At 45.9% G+C, this 15,483-nt stretch overlaps 1 protein-coding gene across 2 annotated transcripts in view; it reads left to right on the forward strand.

The window, feature by feature from the left end:
• The window catches only part of DCX (doublecortin), a 127,736-nt gene that overhangs the window by 12,070 nt on the left and 100,183 nt on the right, over positions 1–15,483 (forward strand). For both annotated transcript variants that reach the window (XM_006262561.3, XM_006262562.4), the window contains exon 3: positions 10,091–10,431. In XM_006262561.3, the coding sequence (XP_006262623.1) occupies positions 10,091–10,431 (341 nt within the window). The remainder of the gene's footprint in view (positions 1–10,090; positions 10,432–15,483) is intronic.

The following is a 15,483-nucleotide window of genomic DNA, read 5'->3' on the forward strand; positions in this document are numbered from 1 at the left end:
TTGCACAAAACAGTATGGACTCACTTCAATGGGTAGGAAGGTCAGACTTCGGGCTGCATGAAAATCACTCGTGCACTCCGCTATATACTCTGCTCTATTCAGTCTTTTCACAGCATCTGATGAAACAAAGTTGGGTTCATAAAAGCTTCTGCTGTCTCTCTGTGGGTGCACCTACATGTGCACGTAATGTGCAGTAAACTAATTTGCTAAGGTGTAAAGCTTCACAGTCTACACATGCAATGTTATTATACTGCAGCAAACTAATTACTGTTAGGGACAGTATTATCTTACGGTGATGAAAATAACTATGCCGAAATGCATGTGTAAATGCTGACCTCGGTGTAAATTGCACCGGTTCAGCCGAGGCTCCAGGGGACCAGGTCCCTGTCTGCTACCTAGCCACATGACTCTGCTCTTTGGGCACTCTCATGCCCCAGTGCCCTTTGTCACCTGACACTGACCCCTGAGCCTGCTGCCAGCCTGGGGCTGCTTCACCCCAACTCAAACTGCTGTTGCCCTGGGTGCACATGTAAATGCTGCATCCAGGAGCAGTTAACTCCAGCATAAACTGTGCCAGAGTTTATTCAGTCAATTTAATATATGGATGGGCAAAATATGGCTCGTGGTCATTTTATCTGGCCTGCGGGGCCCCTAAAAAAGATGTAGAAAATTAATATTTCTCAAAAATGACAGGAACCAAGGGCAGTAGGACCCAGGGGAAGCTCGGCAGGCTCCCAAAACAGCAGGGTCCACCTGGCCCTGCCTCCGAGCCAGAAGCCCCAGCCCTGGTTTCTGGGCTGGCAGCATATAGCTGCCCCAGTACGGGAAGCTCACATAAGTGGGGTGGGGACCCCAGGCAGGGAAGAAGCGCGGGGGGGAGAATCAGCCCCTCCCCACCCACACCCAGTGCCCCATGCTGCAGCTGCTTGCAGCCCGTGTGGGGTTGCCTGTTTCTGCTCCAGACAGCCCCAAATGGGCTGCGAGCACCTGCAGCGTGGGGTACTGGGTATGGAGCAGGGGAGGGGCTGCTTCCCAACCACACACTCAATTTTTCCCTGGGCTCCTTCCCTGCATGGAGAAAAGTGGTCCCTTGTCCACCCCATGGCCAGCGCCCCGCACTGCAGGCGCTCACAGCCCACACGGGGCTGTTTATTCATAGATTCATAGATGTTAGGGTCGGAAGGGACCTCAATAGATCATCGAGTCCGACCCCCTGCATAAGCAGGAAGGAGTGCTGGGTCTAGATGACCCCAGCTAGATACTCATCTAACCTCCTCTTGAAGACCCCCAGGGTAGGGGAGAGCACCACCTCCCTTGGGAGCCCATTCCAGACCTTGGCCCCTCGAACTGTGAAGAAGTTCTTCCTAATGTCCAATCTAAATCTGCTCTCTGCTAGCTTGTGGCCATTGTTTCTTGTAACCCCCGGGGGTGCCTTGGTGAATAAATACTCACCAATTCCCTTCTGTGCCCCCGTGATGAACTTAAAGGCAGCCACAAGGTCGCCTCTCAACCTTCTCTTGCGGAGGCTGAAAAGATCCAGTTTCTCTAGTCTCTCCTCGTAGGGCTTGGTCTACAGGCCCTTGACCATACGAGTTGCCCTTCGCTGGACCCTCTCCAGGTTATCCGCATCCTTCTTGAAGTGTGGCACCCAGAATTGCACGCAGTACTCCAACTGCGGTCTGACCAGCGCCCAATAGAGGGGAAGTATCACCTCCTTGGACCTATTTGTCATGCATCTGCTGATGCACGATAAAGTGCCATTGGCTTTTTTGATGGCTTCGTCACACTGCTGGCTCATGTTCATCTTGGAGTCCACTAGGACTCCAAGATCCCTTTCCACCTCTGTGTTTAGAGAAGGCACGGGCACCCCCAGGCCGGCTGTGAGCGGCTGCAGTGCGGGGTGCCAAGCATGGGGCAGGGAGGGGCTGCTTTCTCCCCCCACCTCCCCTGAGCTCAGCACCACCTTTTAACCCAGCCCTACTGCCAGGTTGGCAGTGGGGCGGGTTACAAGCTGGTGCTGAGTGCAAGGAAAAGTGGCCCCTCGCCCGCCCCATGGTCAGTGCCCTGCATTGCAGCCACCTGCAGCCTGTATGAGGCTGCCTGTGCCTGCTCCAGACAGCCCCGCACAGGCTGCAAGTGCCTGCAGCAGGGAGCACTGGCCATGGGGCAGGCTAGGGGCCACTTTTCCCCATGCTCAGCACCAGCTTCCCTGCTGGCGAGCAGGGGGTTGGGGCTGAGCGCTGTCCCTTGCCTGTACTGCGGAGCTGAGGGGGCACTGGGAGTGAGTGGGCAGGGAGCCAGCGGGAGCACAGGGCCCGCACCAGTGTCCTGGGGCCAGTGCCAGTGGGGCCCAGAGCAGGGTGGCAGGAGTGCGAGGTCCCAGCCAGCAGGGGCTCTATGGAGCCAGGCCAGCTCCCCACTCCCTGCTGGTGCAGGCCAGCCCAGCTCCACAGACCCCTGCCAGCCTGTGCCCCACTCTGGATCCCACCGGTGCTGGCCCTGGGACATTGGCGACCAGGGGGTGGAGCACCTGTCAAGGGGTAGGGCAAACCTGTCAAGGGGCAGGGCTACCCATGCAGCCCTTGACAGCCTGCCAAAACTGGATAAGTGGCCCTCCGCCCAAAATAATTGTCTGCCCCTGATTTAATTGCACATGTAGATGCACCTGGTATGTCTTATTTAGTTTGTCTATTAAGGTGCATATCTACTTTGTCTTCTGACTAATATAACTAACTACTCCTCTATGAAACTTTCCTGTTTGGCTACCCATTGGCCCAGCTTTGGCAGGAAGTGTGGAGGGTACTATTAGCCCTGCCTAGCCTATAGACAACTGAGTGAAATTCCCTCAGGATAAGGAAGGTCTAGACCAGGGGTAGCCAGAGTTACTCACCCTGAGAGCATCACTGAAGTTCTCCACTGATGTTCAAGAGCCAGTGAGAGAGTGGGGGGAAGGGGCAACCTGGAGTTGAGCCGCTCTGGCTTTCCCCTGTGCAGAGCGCACCCCAGGGTAAGCAGCACAGCTGTAGCCGACCCCGGCAGCCTGGCACTTGAGCCAGCAGTCCCAGTAGAAGTTGGCAGGGCTTCAAGAAGCGGGGCAAGAGCCACAAATACTGTGGCGAGTGAGCCGCTTGCGACTTACAAGCCGCGGTTTGGCCACTGCTAGTCTAGACCCCCAGATTTCTGTCTTAACTAAGTGTCACAACCACTAAGCTATTAGGCAATAATAGTCCCAACACTGTCATATCAAGCAGTTGCTAGCCATGGTTTTTGCCAACTACAGTTTTGGGGAGATTACATAAATGTATGCACCTCTGGGGTAAAATTGCCTCACAAGAAAGCATAAATGGAGTTATAGGCCTGTGTGGCTGTCCTAGATCACATCTGAGCATGTGCAGTAGGCTGTTTAGTCATGCAGGTTCTAAATGGAGATGCATAAAGAATCTAGAGGTCTTACTGGAACTATTTACATGTCTGAGGGATGAAACAAGATCTAGTTTTAAATGAGATCGTTCAGGAGGCTTGTATCAGAGGATTGAACCCAGACCTCCTGAATGCCTGTTTGATACTTTTCTTTGTGCCTAGGAGCACTCCCCTAGTGTAATTCATAGATTGAGGTAGGTAGCATTTTCTATGGCAGATAGTGCATCTGTCCTACTCATTATCCCAAGGCTTGGTGCTGCTTCCATGCAGATGGAGATTTCATTTTTATTAAAGATCCAACTTCAGTCAAGATTTCAGATGTGTAATATGTGCAGCAGCTGACTACTTGGGGCCTAACCTGATAGGCAGTGAGAAGAGTAAATGCAGAAAGTAGGTTGCAATTGTTATTTGAGGAGAAGAATTTTAGGAGAGAGGCTATTTAAAAACCTCCATCCTCTGTTAGGCTTAGCAGTGGTGACTCATGTTTTAGGCATGTTACCTTTGAAAGCCAGTGTCTAGTGGAATATTAGCCTATAGCATTCTGCTGCTACATGGATTAGTCTACAAAGAGTTAACATTAGCAGTGGTTTGGATTGAATTTAAAATCAACCACACCCAGTTTAAACGCAGTTAAGAGACTGAGTAGGATTTCTGCTGGTTAAGTCAAGTCTCATTACAGAGGACTACTTGTGTTATAGAAGCCATGTCAATAAATGTTCTTAGACCTTTTTATCCCACAATGCCCTAGAAGAATCCCCTCTCAACTCTTGTCTGGACCTTGGGGTACTCAAGGGAGAGAATTGACTCCAAAGAATCCATCTCAGGTGTTATAAAGAGCCAAGTGCATGTTGGAAAAGGGGGAGTTTTAATAATGTGCATGTAGTATGGAGGAGTTCATCTGGTCAATGGTGTGATTTAGGCTAAGTACAGACAGTCAAGAAGCTTGAGGCTGAATCAGTTTAGTCTTTGCAGGTTAGTCAAAACTGCACAGATTAAATTGAAATGGAAGTGAAAGACTTCATGACTCAGACCTTTCTTAACAGAAGTGAAAGGACTCAAGACCTTTAGTTCAGGAAATGCAGCCACATACCTGCCGTGGCTCAGGCCTGAAGCCAGGGGGCACTAGAGCATGGCTCTTTGGCTGTGTGTTCAGTTCCTTTTCCTGCTGCCCCCGAGGCCTCTGGGATTTGCAGTCTAGAATCACAACTGCAGGGCTCTGCCAGTTTGCTCATCACTTCCTCTTCCTGCTTCCAGCTACCCCAGGGATTTGTAGTCTACTGTTGCAGCCAGCACTAAGTTTGAGCAGGGGAAGAGGTGTTTAACTTTCCTCCCTGGTCTCAGACCTCAGACAGGGTTTGCCTCCCCCTGCAGACTGGGCTGTACACCAGCCAGGCTTGCCTCCTGCCCCCTTGTCAGCCAGCCCTCACTGCCCCAGCTAGGGAGCAGAGGGGCAGGGCCAGTCCAGCTCTCCAGAGCAAACAGCACAGCCCAACCCAGGACTGAAAATCATGCTGGGGGACTGTAATTTAACTTGAACCAGGAAGGGGTTGGGGACAGAAGCTTCATAAACTGGTTTGACACAACTCAGTTAAGTCTGATACTAAATCCAACCAGGTTTATTTTAAACCAGCTTCAGCCATTTTGAAATTGGTTTATGTGTACTGAACTTCTGTTCTGTTACAGGTTTAAACCAGCTTCTGATTGCTTAAACCAGTTCATTTAACTTCTGTCCCTAGCATTATTGACTCTACTACTAAATTTTATTGCATTAATTCGAGGAGCTCCTGGTAACCTGTTGCACTACTGCATATAACTAGTGCCATGATCCAAATCCAGGTTGGGTAGTTACTTTCTGCCCACCTGAATTATCCTGGTAGTTTCCATTGAATTATTTGTCCATTTGCTTGTAGAAGAACTTAGAAAACCAAAACACCTTCAACTTCTAACTTCAAAAAACTGCTTTGAACAAATATCTAAAGGGCTGCAGAAAGTGTCAGAGAAGAGGGGAACCCATGTTCAGGGAGTAGGATGCCCTAGGGTTTGGGGGTAGAAATTGAAAGCCCAGTCCTGCAGAAGGCACGGTGCTAAGGCTGGGGTCACAATTCCACACAGAACTGAAGTTGGGTCTAATGTAAAATGCAGCAACTGAAGAGAGCAGAATGAAGAAGCAGTGCCAATCCTAATCCACAGGAGACTCTTTAGCAGAATAAACTTTGGCAGCTAAATTGGCAAAATTGCCTCAGTCTACCTTCTCCACTCTTGCCTGTAAGATTGTCATGCAAAATTTATTCCACTTAGGAAGAATTGCAAACGAAGAACCTGAAAAAGGGGTTTCTCCATTTTTTTTTAATTTTTAGCTACTGAGGAAGGGAGATCACAAAGGTGGGTTTAAGGTTTCCTGTGAAAGAGAATAGTTGAACGCTCTCAACTTTAGCTTAGCACTCCTTTAAAAAAGTGCATGTGTGTATATATATGTTTGTAGAGAAGATGTGTTTTATTTAGTAGCTGTATAATCACTCTGCATCTTTACAGAGCTTCATGAGAAAGTAATTAGATATAATAAAAGCAGCAATTAATTTAAAGTCATAGTGGAGTTATTAAATTCAATAGGAAGCTTGGCTTCTAACAGATAGTAATTTTGACATGACTTTGAACCAAATTCTTACCTGTGCTATGATAAAGAAGCATGTCGGGACCAATTTGGTGCCTTGACAATGCACTTCTGTAGCATTTAGGCATCATATGAAGATCTCATGATAAGCAGCTGCAGTGTGTTGGCATTGTAACACAGATGGGCTTTGCTTTCACTATTCTGGCATCATGATAGAAGATACTCCTGTAGCTGTCTGGCTCCATGGTGTTACAAAAAAATCCCCATTGGCTTGGTACACATCAGCAAGACCTTTTTGTTAATGACAAGTTACTTTATTGCTTTAAAACCCCCAACTCCCAGTACTGTGCAAGTGAGATTTTGTTTTGAGAGGGGGAGAATGCAGAGGTGGGGGGATAGGGCTTTGTGCTGTGGAGCTGCCATTTGGATTGTGCCTGGTGAATGCAACAAAATGGCTGCTCCTTATATCTGAATGGAAGTGCACTCTTGCTGTCTTACTGAACATGTGCTCAGCAGCTTAATGACTTATGCATGGGAGTATTCATATCAATCTGACTTCGAGCTAAGTGTATGAGCCTATTTCTGTAGGAGTGCAGCGTTTGGGGCAAGAGGCTTCTCTGCTTTGCTATTTTGGCTTTCAGCATCCTCTCTGTGCCCTTTTCCCGCATTCAGTCTGACGTATCGCGCACGTCCTCAATCACTCAATGCTATGGTTATGGCTGTTATATTTCTCCATGACGGGAGAAGTCATAAACCTTGACCTCGCATTAGCTGCTTAGCAGAGAGAAACACGTGGGTGAAGAAATATCCACGGCCCTCATTTCCCCACTGTCTGTCCTTGGAAATCCATTGATGTTGGAAGCTTCCTAATGCCCAGGGTGCCTGTTCACTGCGCTATCACTAGGATCGCTAGTGGTGGTGTTTGATATCAAATAATACATCTAATTAATAAATAGAGCTCTAGGCTGAGAGGTAATACAATATTACAACAATGCCTCCAACTGGCACAGGAAAGGGGAAAGAAGAATTTAAACAGGAATCTTCCCTGCGAGGAACATAATACATGTGATATATTTGAAATTGGGAGTCACCAAATAGCTGAGGGTTAGAATGTAGATAAACTGAAGTTGAGATTTAAAGAAAAACCCATGTGCTTTGTGGCTCAGGAAAGAGAAGGGATCTTTATTTTCCATGTAGATCTATTGTCCTAGCTCAGTTTTGCTCTGCACCATTTCTGCTTCTGTTCTGGATTCCAGAGAGCCAGCTGCTAGTCGAAGCAAAATTCATACTGGGTTTGCGATGCGAACAAAGTGTTCACTAAGGATTGGGTTTAAAAAGAACAATGTGACCACAAGCATGACTTGAAATGCCAGCATCTGAAACTATTGGACTTCTCAGGCCCACTGTTTCCTGCGAGAAAGGGAATATTGCCTTCACTCCGCTGCAATAGTGTTATCTATATGCTAGAGATCTACGCAGCACAGAGGAATTTCAGTGGTTTCTGCTGGAGCAGCCTGTAATAACATTCCACAAAGAGCACAGGAACCTCTGCCGTTTATTTTGAAATCTTAAAGAACATTTTCCATTAATAAATTTATAAGGCCTTGTGTGTTTATAGAACGCTGAACAAATATATACTTCTCTCTTCCGTGGCATTTTCTATCCAAGCTTTCTAAAGTGTTATGTAAACCTTAATGACGGTGAGATATATTACTGTCTTTATTTCTTGGTAGTAACCGAGGCATAGATTAGTTAAGTGACAACTCCAAGGCGGCCTATGGCAGAATTGGAAATAACACCCCTATCATGGGATTCCCGGTCTTGTCCATAAAAGTAACATCATCCTTCCTTGGGGACGTGTGCGTGTATGCGGAGCCCCATGCCAACCAATAATGATGGGCCTGGAAAGGCTCTGGCTTTTGAGGGGGGTTTGGCTCTCACTGAGCAAGTCAAGCTCTTCTCCCTCTGCTTCAGTCTCAGAAGCTGTTTGTGGACCTGGATAAAAGCAGGACCCCTCCTGTATACCAGATGCTGCTCTGCTGAAGCACATTAATAAGCAGCAGTTTATCATTTATTAATCAGAATGACTTAAAGGATTAGGTGCCACTGAAAGATGATCAATATTTCCAACGGGAATTCTTTATAATGGACAAAGCCCTGTTGGATATCTTTATACTTCTACTTAGTACAATTCAAGATGCATAAGGAATTATGATGCTTCAACTATAGACAATATTCCTAAGATGTTATGGTGGGAACCTGTTGGCAACAGAAATGTCACAAACCAAGATGTATACAGTTTGTCCATGTCTTGTAATGAAATTACAGCCTTGTCAATTTAGGAAGTACCTGAGTTTAATTAAAAATATTAATCATCCCAAGTTTCTTGCCACTCTTTCACCTCTTGTATCTCACTTTCCTGTGGGACATTTTAACATCAGTTCCCATTTCCTGTTCATACGTTGTTAATTCCTCTCAGCTTGACTATTTGCATATTATTACGTAGCACCATGAATGCACATGCCTTGCAGCCCATTGGAATACAAAGCGCCTGTGCTCCTGGAGCTAAGCATCTAAAAAGATTTGTAAGCATTCTTCATTCCAGAAAGAACAGAGGAAAATGTATATTGGGTATTTTTTCTATTGCTTTCTTATCCTGACACCAAACTCTGAGCAGTAATAAGGACATAAACACTAAACACACATTTGTTGTAAGCCTATAATCTTGTATTATAAACCTATCAGTGCTGTGCCATGTGTCACATGAAAAAAGCTCCTCAGTGCCTCAGTTTGGTTTTCTATGCAGTCATGAGGACACCAAGGGCTTGATTCTTCTTCTGATGTACTTTGGCTTACACAGCAGTCATGACAGCTGTGTAAAGGAAACAGAACCAATGTGCAAACAAGCTACCCTGGTGAAAGTGAGTGGAGATTTCTGATTTGACATGCGTGTATGCACAAGGATTAAATACTGATCTGCAGTCCCCAGCAGTGGAGGGTTAGGCCAGGAGCATTTTTATAGAAGGTGGATGTCAGGATGAATTGCATCTGAGTCCCCAGTAGAAAACATGCAAGAATATGCAACAAGTTCCCCACCATGGTCTCTCACCTGAAATAAATCAAACCAAAATGTTAGGCTAGGTTAGAAATAGAGACAGAGAAGAAATGTCCTATAAGGGCTGCAAGATCATCTTAAAAATTCATTAAACTTTCCAGACTCCTGCATAGGCTTTTAATTTCTATAAAAAATCATAACAACTATAGAGGGAGAAAAATTTATGAGCTCGTTTTATCCTTCAGCCCAACCACTGCAAAATTTTCTTTTAACACACTGCTTTGTCGTGCTTTGTCAGCCTGAACTGACTCAGATGGTTGAGCTCCTATCACTTCCCCGAGGAGACTATTTTACAGTCTATCCCCTCAGTAATAAATCTCTAGGGTCCTTCAGATTCCCTCAAAAAATAAATCTATACAGCTGTATATGCTCACATGTTTCCATGGCAGCTGAAACGGTGATGTGATGCATAATGTGAAAGCCCAGGCAGGCAGACAGGATTCCATAGATATGACTGCAAAACACACAAAAAAAGGCTGAAACTAATTTTGAACAGCTGGGTTTTAATTCAAAGCTTTGTGGAGCAGGAATGTGACCTCCTAGCCTGGCTACTAAGCACAAGTAGATACCTGGATCCTTTCAGTGCATTTTCAAATCACACTAGATGCCTCATCTGCTTCTTGAGGTAGATAAACCTCTGAAATCCTGGCCTTTGGTGTGTTGGTTTTAACCCTCCAGTTTCTATTTAGTTTAAGGGTTGTGTATTGGCTGTGGCTAGTGCATATGCCCTTGTTTAGGGGAAATGCTTGCTTTTAGTTGTGGTGTTATCACTATGATCTTTCAGTAACAAAGCCTTAGGAGACCTAATCAAATGTCAAAAATGCTGTTTCTATGAAAAATGCAAAGAAAATGTTGGGGGAGAGATTGTGAAACCATTCTGTTTTCCAGTATCATCATCATATATTGGTATAATAACCTCTGTCTTCATTTTCTTCTTTCAAAAGGGGAAAGTTACGTCTGTTCATCTGACAACTTTTTCAAGAAGGTGGAGTATACCAAGAATGTGAACCCCAATTGGTCTGTCAATGTGAAGACATCAGCCAACCAGAAAGCACCTCAGTCTCTGGCCAGCAGCAATAGTGCTCAGGCAAAGGAGAACAAGGATTTTGTGCGGCCCAAGTTGGTGACCATCATCCGTAGTGGGGTGAAACCCCGAAAGGCTGTTCGTGTGCTCTTGAATAAGAAGACTGCGCACTCATTTGAGCAAGTTCTTACTGATATCACTGAAGCTATAAAACTGGAGACAGGAGTGGTCAAAAAGCTGTATACTTTGGATGGGAAACAGGTAAAGCATTTTGCGAACTCCTTTTCTTTCTTTTAGCTAATTGTATTACATTGCTGACTAACATGAACAATTTCTGAAGCCTATAATTAACCTGAGAGAGCCAGTGCCATCTGTTTTTCAGAAGCCAGACTTCTCATGCTAGTGGTTATGTTACTAAATTGTCTCTGGTATTAATATCAGGCAAAGAATGCAGCCAACCGTCTGGGTGAAACAGATGCACTGTCCTGAACACCCGGGAGTTTTGCATGTTCTCCAAATAGGTTCCTAAATAAATAAATAATTCAGGTGTCTGGGACTGTAGGTTGACTTGGCTCCTAGGTAATCATAGCCAAGATATACTGAAAGTATTAGATCAAAATCTTCTACTAGATCAAAATCTTCTACTTGACTATCTTTGTTCTTGCCAGGGGGCTAATAAGGATAAACTAACTCAAGAGTAACTCTTCTGACTAGCTCTGTAGCTGGCAGGAAAATCTATGGGTCATGTGGTACCTTCATGGGTAAAAATGTGAACCTTCAGTAGGGTGGATTATTATGAAATGCCTCAGCTGTACATATGCTGATGAATCGGGGACATTTTTGAAGCGTGCCTCATTGCTGTGGATGGGTAGCAGACCATTCAATGAGGTCTTACAGTTGCAGTGGAGTCCCCCTGAAGGAGCGTGTGTTATACACTCTGGAGCAACTAAGGGACTTCATGTGGGAAAGCTGTTTGGTTAACTGAACAGCTGTCAGTGGCTCCTGGAATTGAAGTGAACATTTTTAGCCTCTGTTGCTATTTTGTTTCTTTTCTGAAAGAGAGGCCATAGCTGAGATGATGAAGCCTCAATGAAGGTTAAATAGAACAATCTACTCATAGTGGAGATTGTTATTCTGGATTTAACTCCATTACCTATCTTCTGAAGAAGATATGAACCTTAATATTGGCTCTTGAAGAATAAGCCAATAGTTACATAACATGCTTGATATAAAAAAACAGAAGTGCTGCGTTAATCTGCAATGTATGTTAGTCCCTATATTTCCTTGGGTTCAGAATGTAAACTAACGTTCAGCCCAGATTAATTGCTTTGCCTCAGTATCTGGGTTCTCACATGTTAATAGTTTATTATGACTTAAGAATGGGAACTTCTTATTGGCCTGTCAAAGCTAGTCTTTCAAATTGTGCCAACTCTGCATTCCCCACTCACCATGGTTTATAGTCTGATAACTGCTGCATCTGTTACCATGTTCAAAACCTCAGAGTATTGTCAAATAAACCAGCGATACAGTTACTGATGTAGATGGAATATCAGAAGTAGAAGAAGAGCAAGGGGAAAAGAAAGAGAGGTTTAAAATGGGTGAAGGAAAGGGATAGGCAAGAGAAATGGAAGAAACAGGCAGAGCAATGTCACCTGACCTGTTGGCCACAATCTAGTAAGGTAAGTAAGTGTGTGTGTGTGTGTGTGTGTGTGTGTGTGTGTGTGTGTGTACACACCTATATAATTAAATATTCTATATATCACACAAACACATACATATTAGGGCTGTATGAAGCTTCAGGTGGTGATTCAATTCGGAGGAGATTCAGCCTGATTCAGTGGCTGAATCTCTGAATCTGAATCGAATCAGGGGACCAATTTAAAGGTCCGAATCGAATCAAAGCTCTCTGAATCTTCGGAAGAGATTCGGAGAGCTTTGATTTGGGCAGTCCCTGGTGGCTGCAGCAGGGAGATGCAGCCGACTCCGAGCTGCAAGTAAGTCCTAGGGGCAGGGGGAGGAGGTGTTGGGGGAAGGGACCATGGGGGGACCCCTGCCAAGCCCCCCAACCTGCTCCCTCAGCCTCCCTATGGCTGCCCCACCCGTACCAGCTCAGTACTTTAAAAAAAAAAAAAAAAAAAGCCCCAGTGCTTACTGGGTGCTGCCAGGCAGGGGGCAATCTCTGCTGCCCCCCACTGCTCCATGATGCATGGGGGTCTCTGCCATGGGGGAGCTGGGACAGGCAGGGCAGCCGTTGCTGAGCTGGGAGAGCAGGCAGGGGATAGGCCAGCAGCTGAATCTCTGAATCAGATTCAACTGAATTAAATCGGGACAGTGATTCAAATCACCGAATCAAATCACTGTCCCCCAAATCGGCCAAATCCGAACTCAATACTAGCTGCTTCGTGCAGGCCTAATACATATACAGTCTCTATCTCTGGTATCTATTCCATAAATTCTTGTCTCATGAGAAGTTTTGAATGCATAATTCTGACAGATAGTAGTCAGTTTTCTGAAAAGATGTACTGTATTTACCCGAATCCAAGATGACTTCAAGTTTAAGATGACCCCCCCCCCCACAATAATTAGATTATATAAATGGAAAATTATAAATTTATAATACTTTTCTATTTGTAGAATCTTATTATTGGAGGGTCATCAGAAATTTGTTCCCAACCAGAGGGGTAGGCAGCCTGACCCCTGTACTTTGCTCCCCCATACATGCCCCACAACATGTATTTCTGCTGTCTGCCCCACCCAACCCAACCCTCTATCCTTGCTCCTGCTGCTGCCCCATCTCCTACCCCATCCCCCATTTGCACTGTTGTCCACCCCCTTCCCCCATGCACTGCTGCAGCAACTTCTGACTTGCACCGCTGCCCTGTTTCCTGACCCACGTTTCTTGATCTGCCAGCAGCGTGGGTTGGGGAGGGGGCCACCCATCCCCGCTCAGTTCCCCCACCCATGCAGCCATTTATTCCCTCACCCATGCTGCTGCCTATCCTCTGCCTGATCCTCCACCTGAATCCCCACCTGCATTGCCATCCATTTTCCACCCATGCTGCCATCCAATCCCTGACCCTCGTCCTGGCCTTTGATCCACACTCACCGCATTGCTGCTGATTCCATGTCTCCAAGTGGCAGTGGCAGCTCCACCCTTGCCCTGGGGCAGTGCCGGGATGCCAATACACAGATCCAAGACAAGGCTTGTTTTTCCTTGTGTTGACTGAGGGAGGGAAAACCTTGTCTTGGATTCAAGTAAATACAGTGTTTATGCAAAATCCCAAGATGCTCAAAGCTGAAACAGTGACAAAACCCTATTACCATAGCAGTATTTCTCCTTCTTATGTATGTTTGTATACCTAGATACACATACAATGGGACTACTCATGTGAGTATCAGTATATGTATGTATGCACATGCACACACAATTATAATTCTGAAATCATGTATTTAAGTGTATATATGAGAGGTAAGTATGGATCTGTACCTAGATAGATAGATAGATAGATAGATAGATAGATAGATAGATAGATATGTTTAAAAAACATATATGTGCATGTATGAGAGAGAGGGGACTGCAGAATATATCTCTTCTTCATGGTCACCTTGCAGGGGGTTTTGAAAGTGCAGCTTCCTGATGTGTTATGGGTGACAAGCCACTGAGTGAAGTCCTGCTGCTGCTTTCATGTCCCACTCCAGAGATGAACACTATGTAGTCTGGGGCCCTAGAGCAGCTTCCATGTAGTGGTGTGAGAAAAGCATTGTAGCATTAGACCCTTAGAGTCAGAGTTAATCTTTTCCTTCCACTTGCCAGTGTCTGTAGCTGCCATGTTGCACATGTGTGCTCCTAAATCCTTACCGTGGGGATTCCAGTCTTCTTGTAGTAAATGGTTTCTTGATCTTAATAGAAGTACTGGTGAAACAAAGTTCTTTTCAGTCTGAGTAACTATCACAGTTTGGCGCTCAATAGGTACTCAGACCTTGCTCCAGAAATATCCATGAAAGTTTCACAGAGAGAGGATATTTTATCTAGTATGCTGTCTAATACTGCCCTGGACTATGTGCTTTACTAATGACTGCAAAAAAACAACTCTTTCAGACCCATTCCACTTTAATTGCATGTGAATTTACATGTCTAGTATATTTTCGAAGAATGTCATTTCATGAAAAGAAAAAATGAGATTTGTAATTTTATTTACAATTTGACCATGATGATTTTCTATCACATACCTGATTATCAGGGATCCGGGTTTTCCGTTTCCCACGGAAAAACAGAGTAAAATGTGGATTTCCCCCTTTCATTGGCTTCATAGACATTTGAGCTGGAAGGGACCCCAAAGGATCATCGAGTCCAGCCCCCGGCCCTAGAGGCAGGAGGTCAGCAGGGATCATAGGATCCCAGCAAGATAAGCATCCAAATGTGTCTTGAAGGCATTCAAAGTAGGTGCTTGAACCACCTCCGGCGGCAGTCTATTCCAAACCTTGGGGGCTCGGACAGTAAAGAAGTTCTTCCTTATGACCAGCCTGAATCGGTCACAGAGGAGTTTGTGACTGTTCAATCTTGTCATCCCTTGGGGCGCTCTGGTGAACAGATATTCCCCCAGATCCTGGTGAACACCCCTGATGAACTTATAGGTGGCCACCAGATCGCCCCTGAGCCTGTGCTTTTCCAGGCTGAATAATCCCATGGCTCTCAGCCTCTCTTCATAAGGCCTATTCCCTTGCCCTCTGATCATGCGCGTGGCTCTCCTCTGGACTCTCTCAAGCTTCTCCACATCCTTTTTGAATTGTGGAGCCCAAAACTGGACGCAGTAGTCCAGCTGCGGCCTCACCAAGGCCGAGTACAATGGGAGAATGACATCCTGGAATTTGCTTGACATGCCTCCAGGATTTGTTTACTGAAGGAAAACGTGGATTTCTCATTTTAGCAGAGACACCTGTGGATTTTGCAGTTTTGCAACAAGTTCTCTGCATGCTGGCAGAGTTCCAACCTGCAAAGGGCTGGGAAGGAGCAGGAGGAGGGCAGTGAGGCCCTCCCAGATGGATTCAGGAGGGGCACAGCCAGGCCTAGAGTCAGTGAGGACCTAGTTAGGGAACTTCTGGAGAGGCTGGACGTGTTCAAGTCAGCAGGTCCAGATGATCTCCACCCCAGGGGCTGAGGGAATTGGCAGAGGTCATTGCGGGACCCCTGGCACAGCTTTACGAGCACTCATGGTGCTCTGGCCAGGTGCCAGAGGACTGGAAAAGGGCCAATGTGGTCCGCATTTGCAAAAAGGGGAGGAAGGAGGACCTGGGTAACTATAGGCCTGTTAG

This window comes from Alligator mississippiensis, chromosome 8, assembly GCF_030867095.1.
Source record: "Alligator mississippiensis isolate rAllMis1 chromosome 8, rAllMis1, whole genome shotgun sequence".
In the NCBI taxonomy this organism is placed as follows: domain Eukaryota; kingdom Metazoa; phylum Chordata; order Crocodylia; family Alligatoridae; genus Alligator; species Alligator mississippiensis.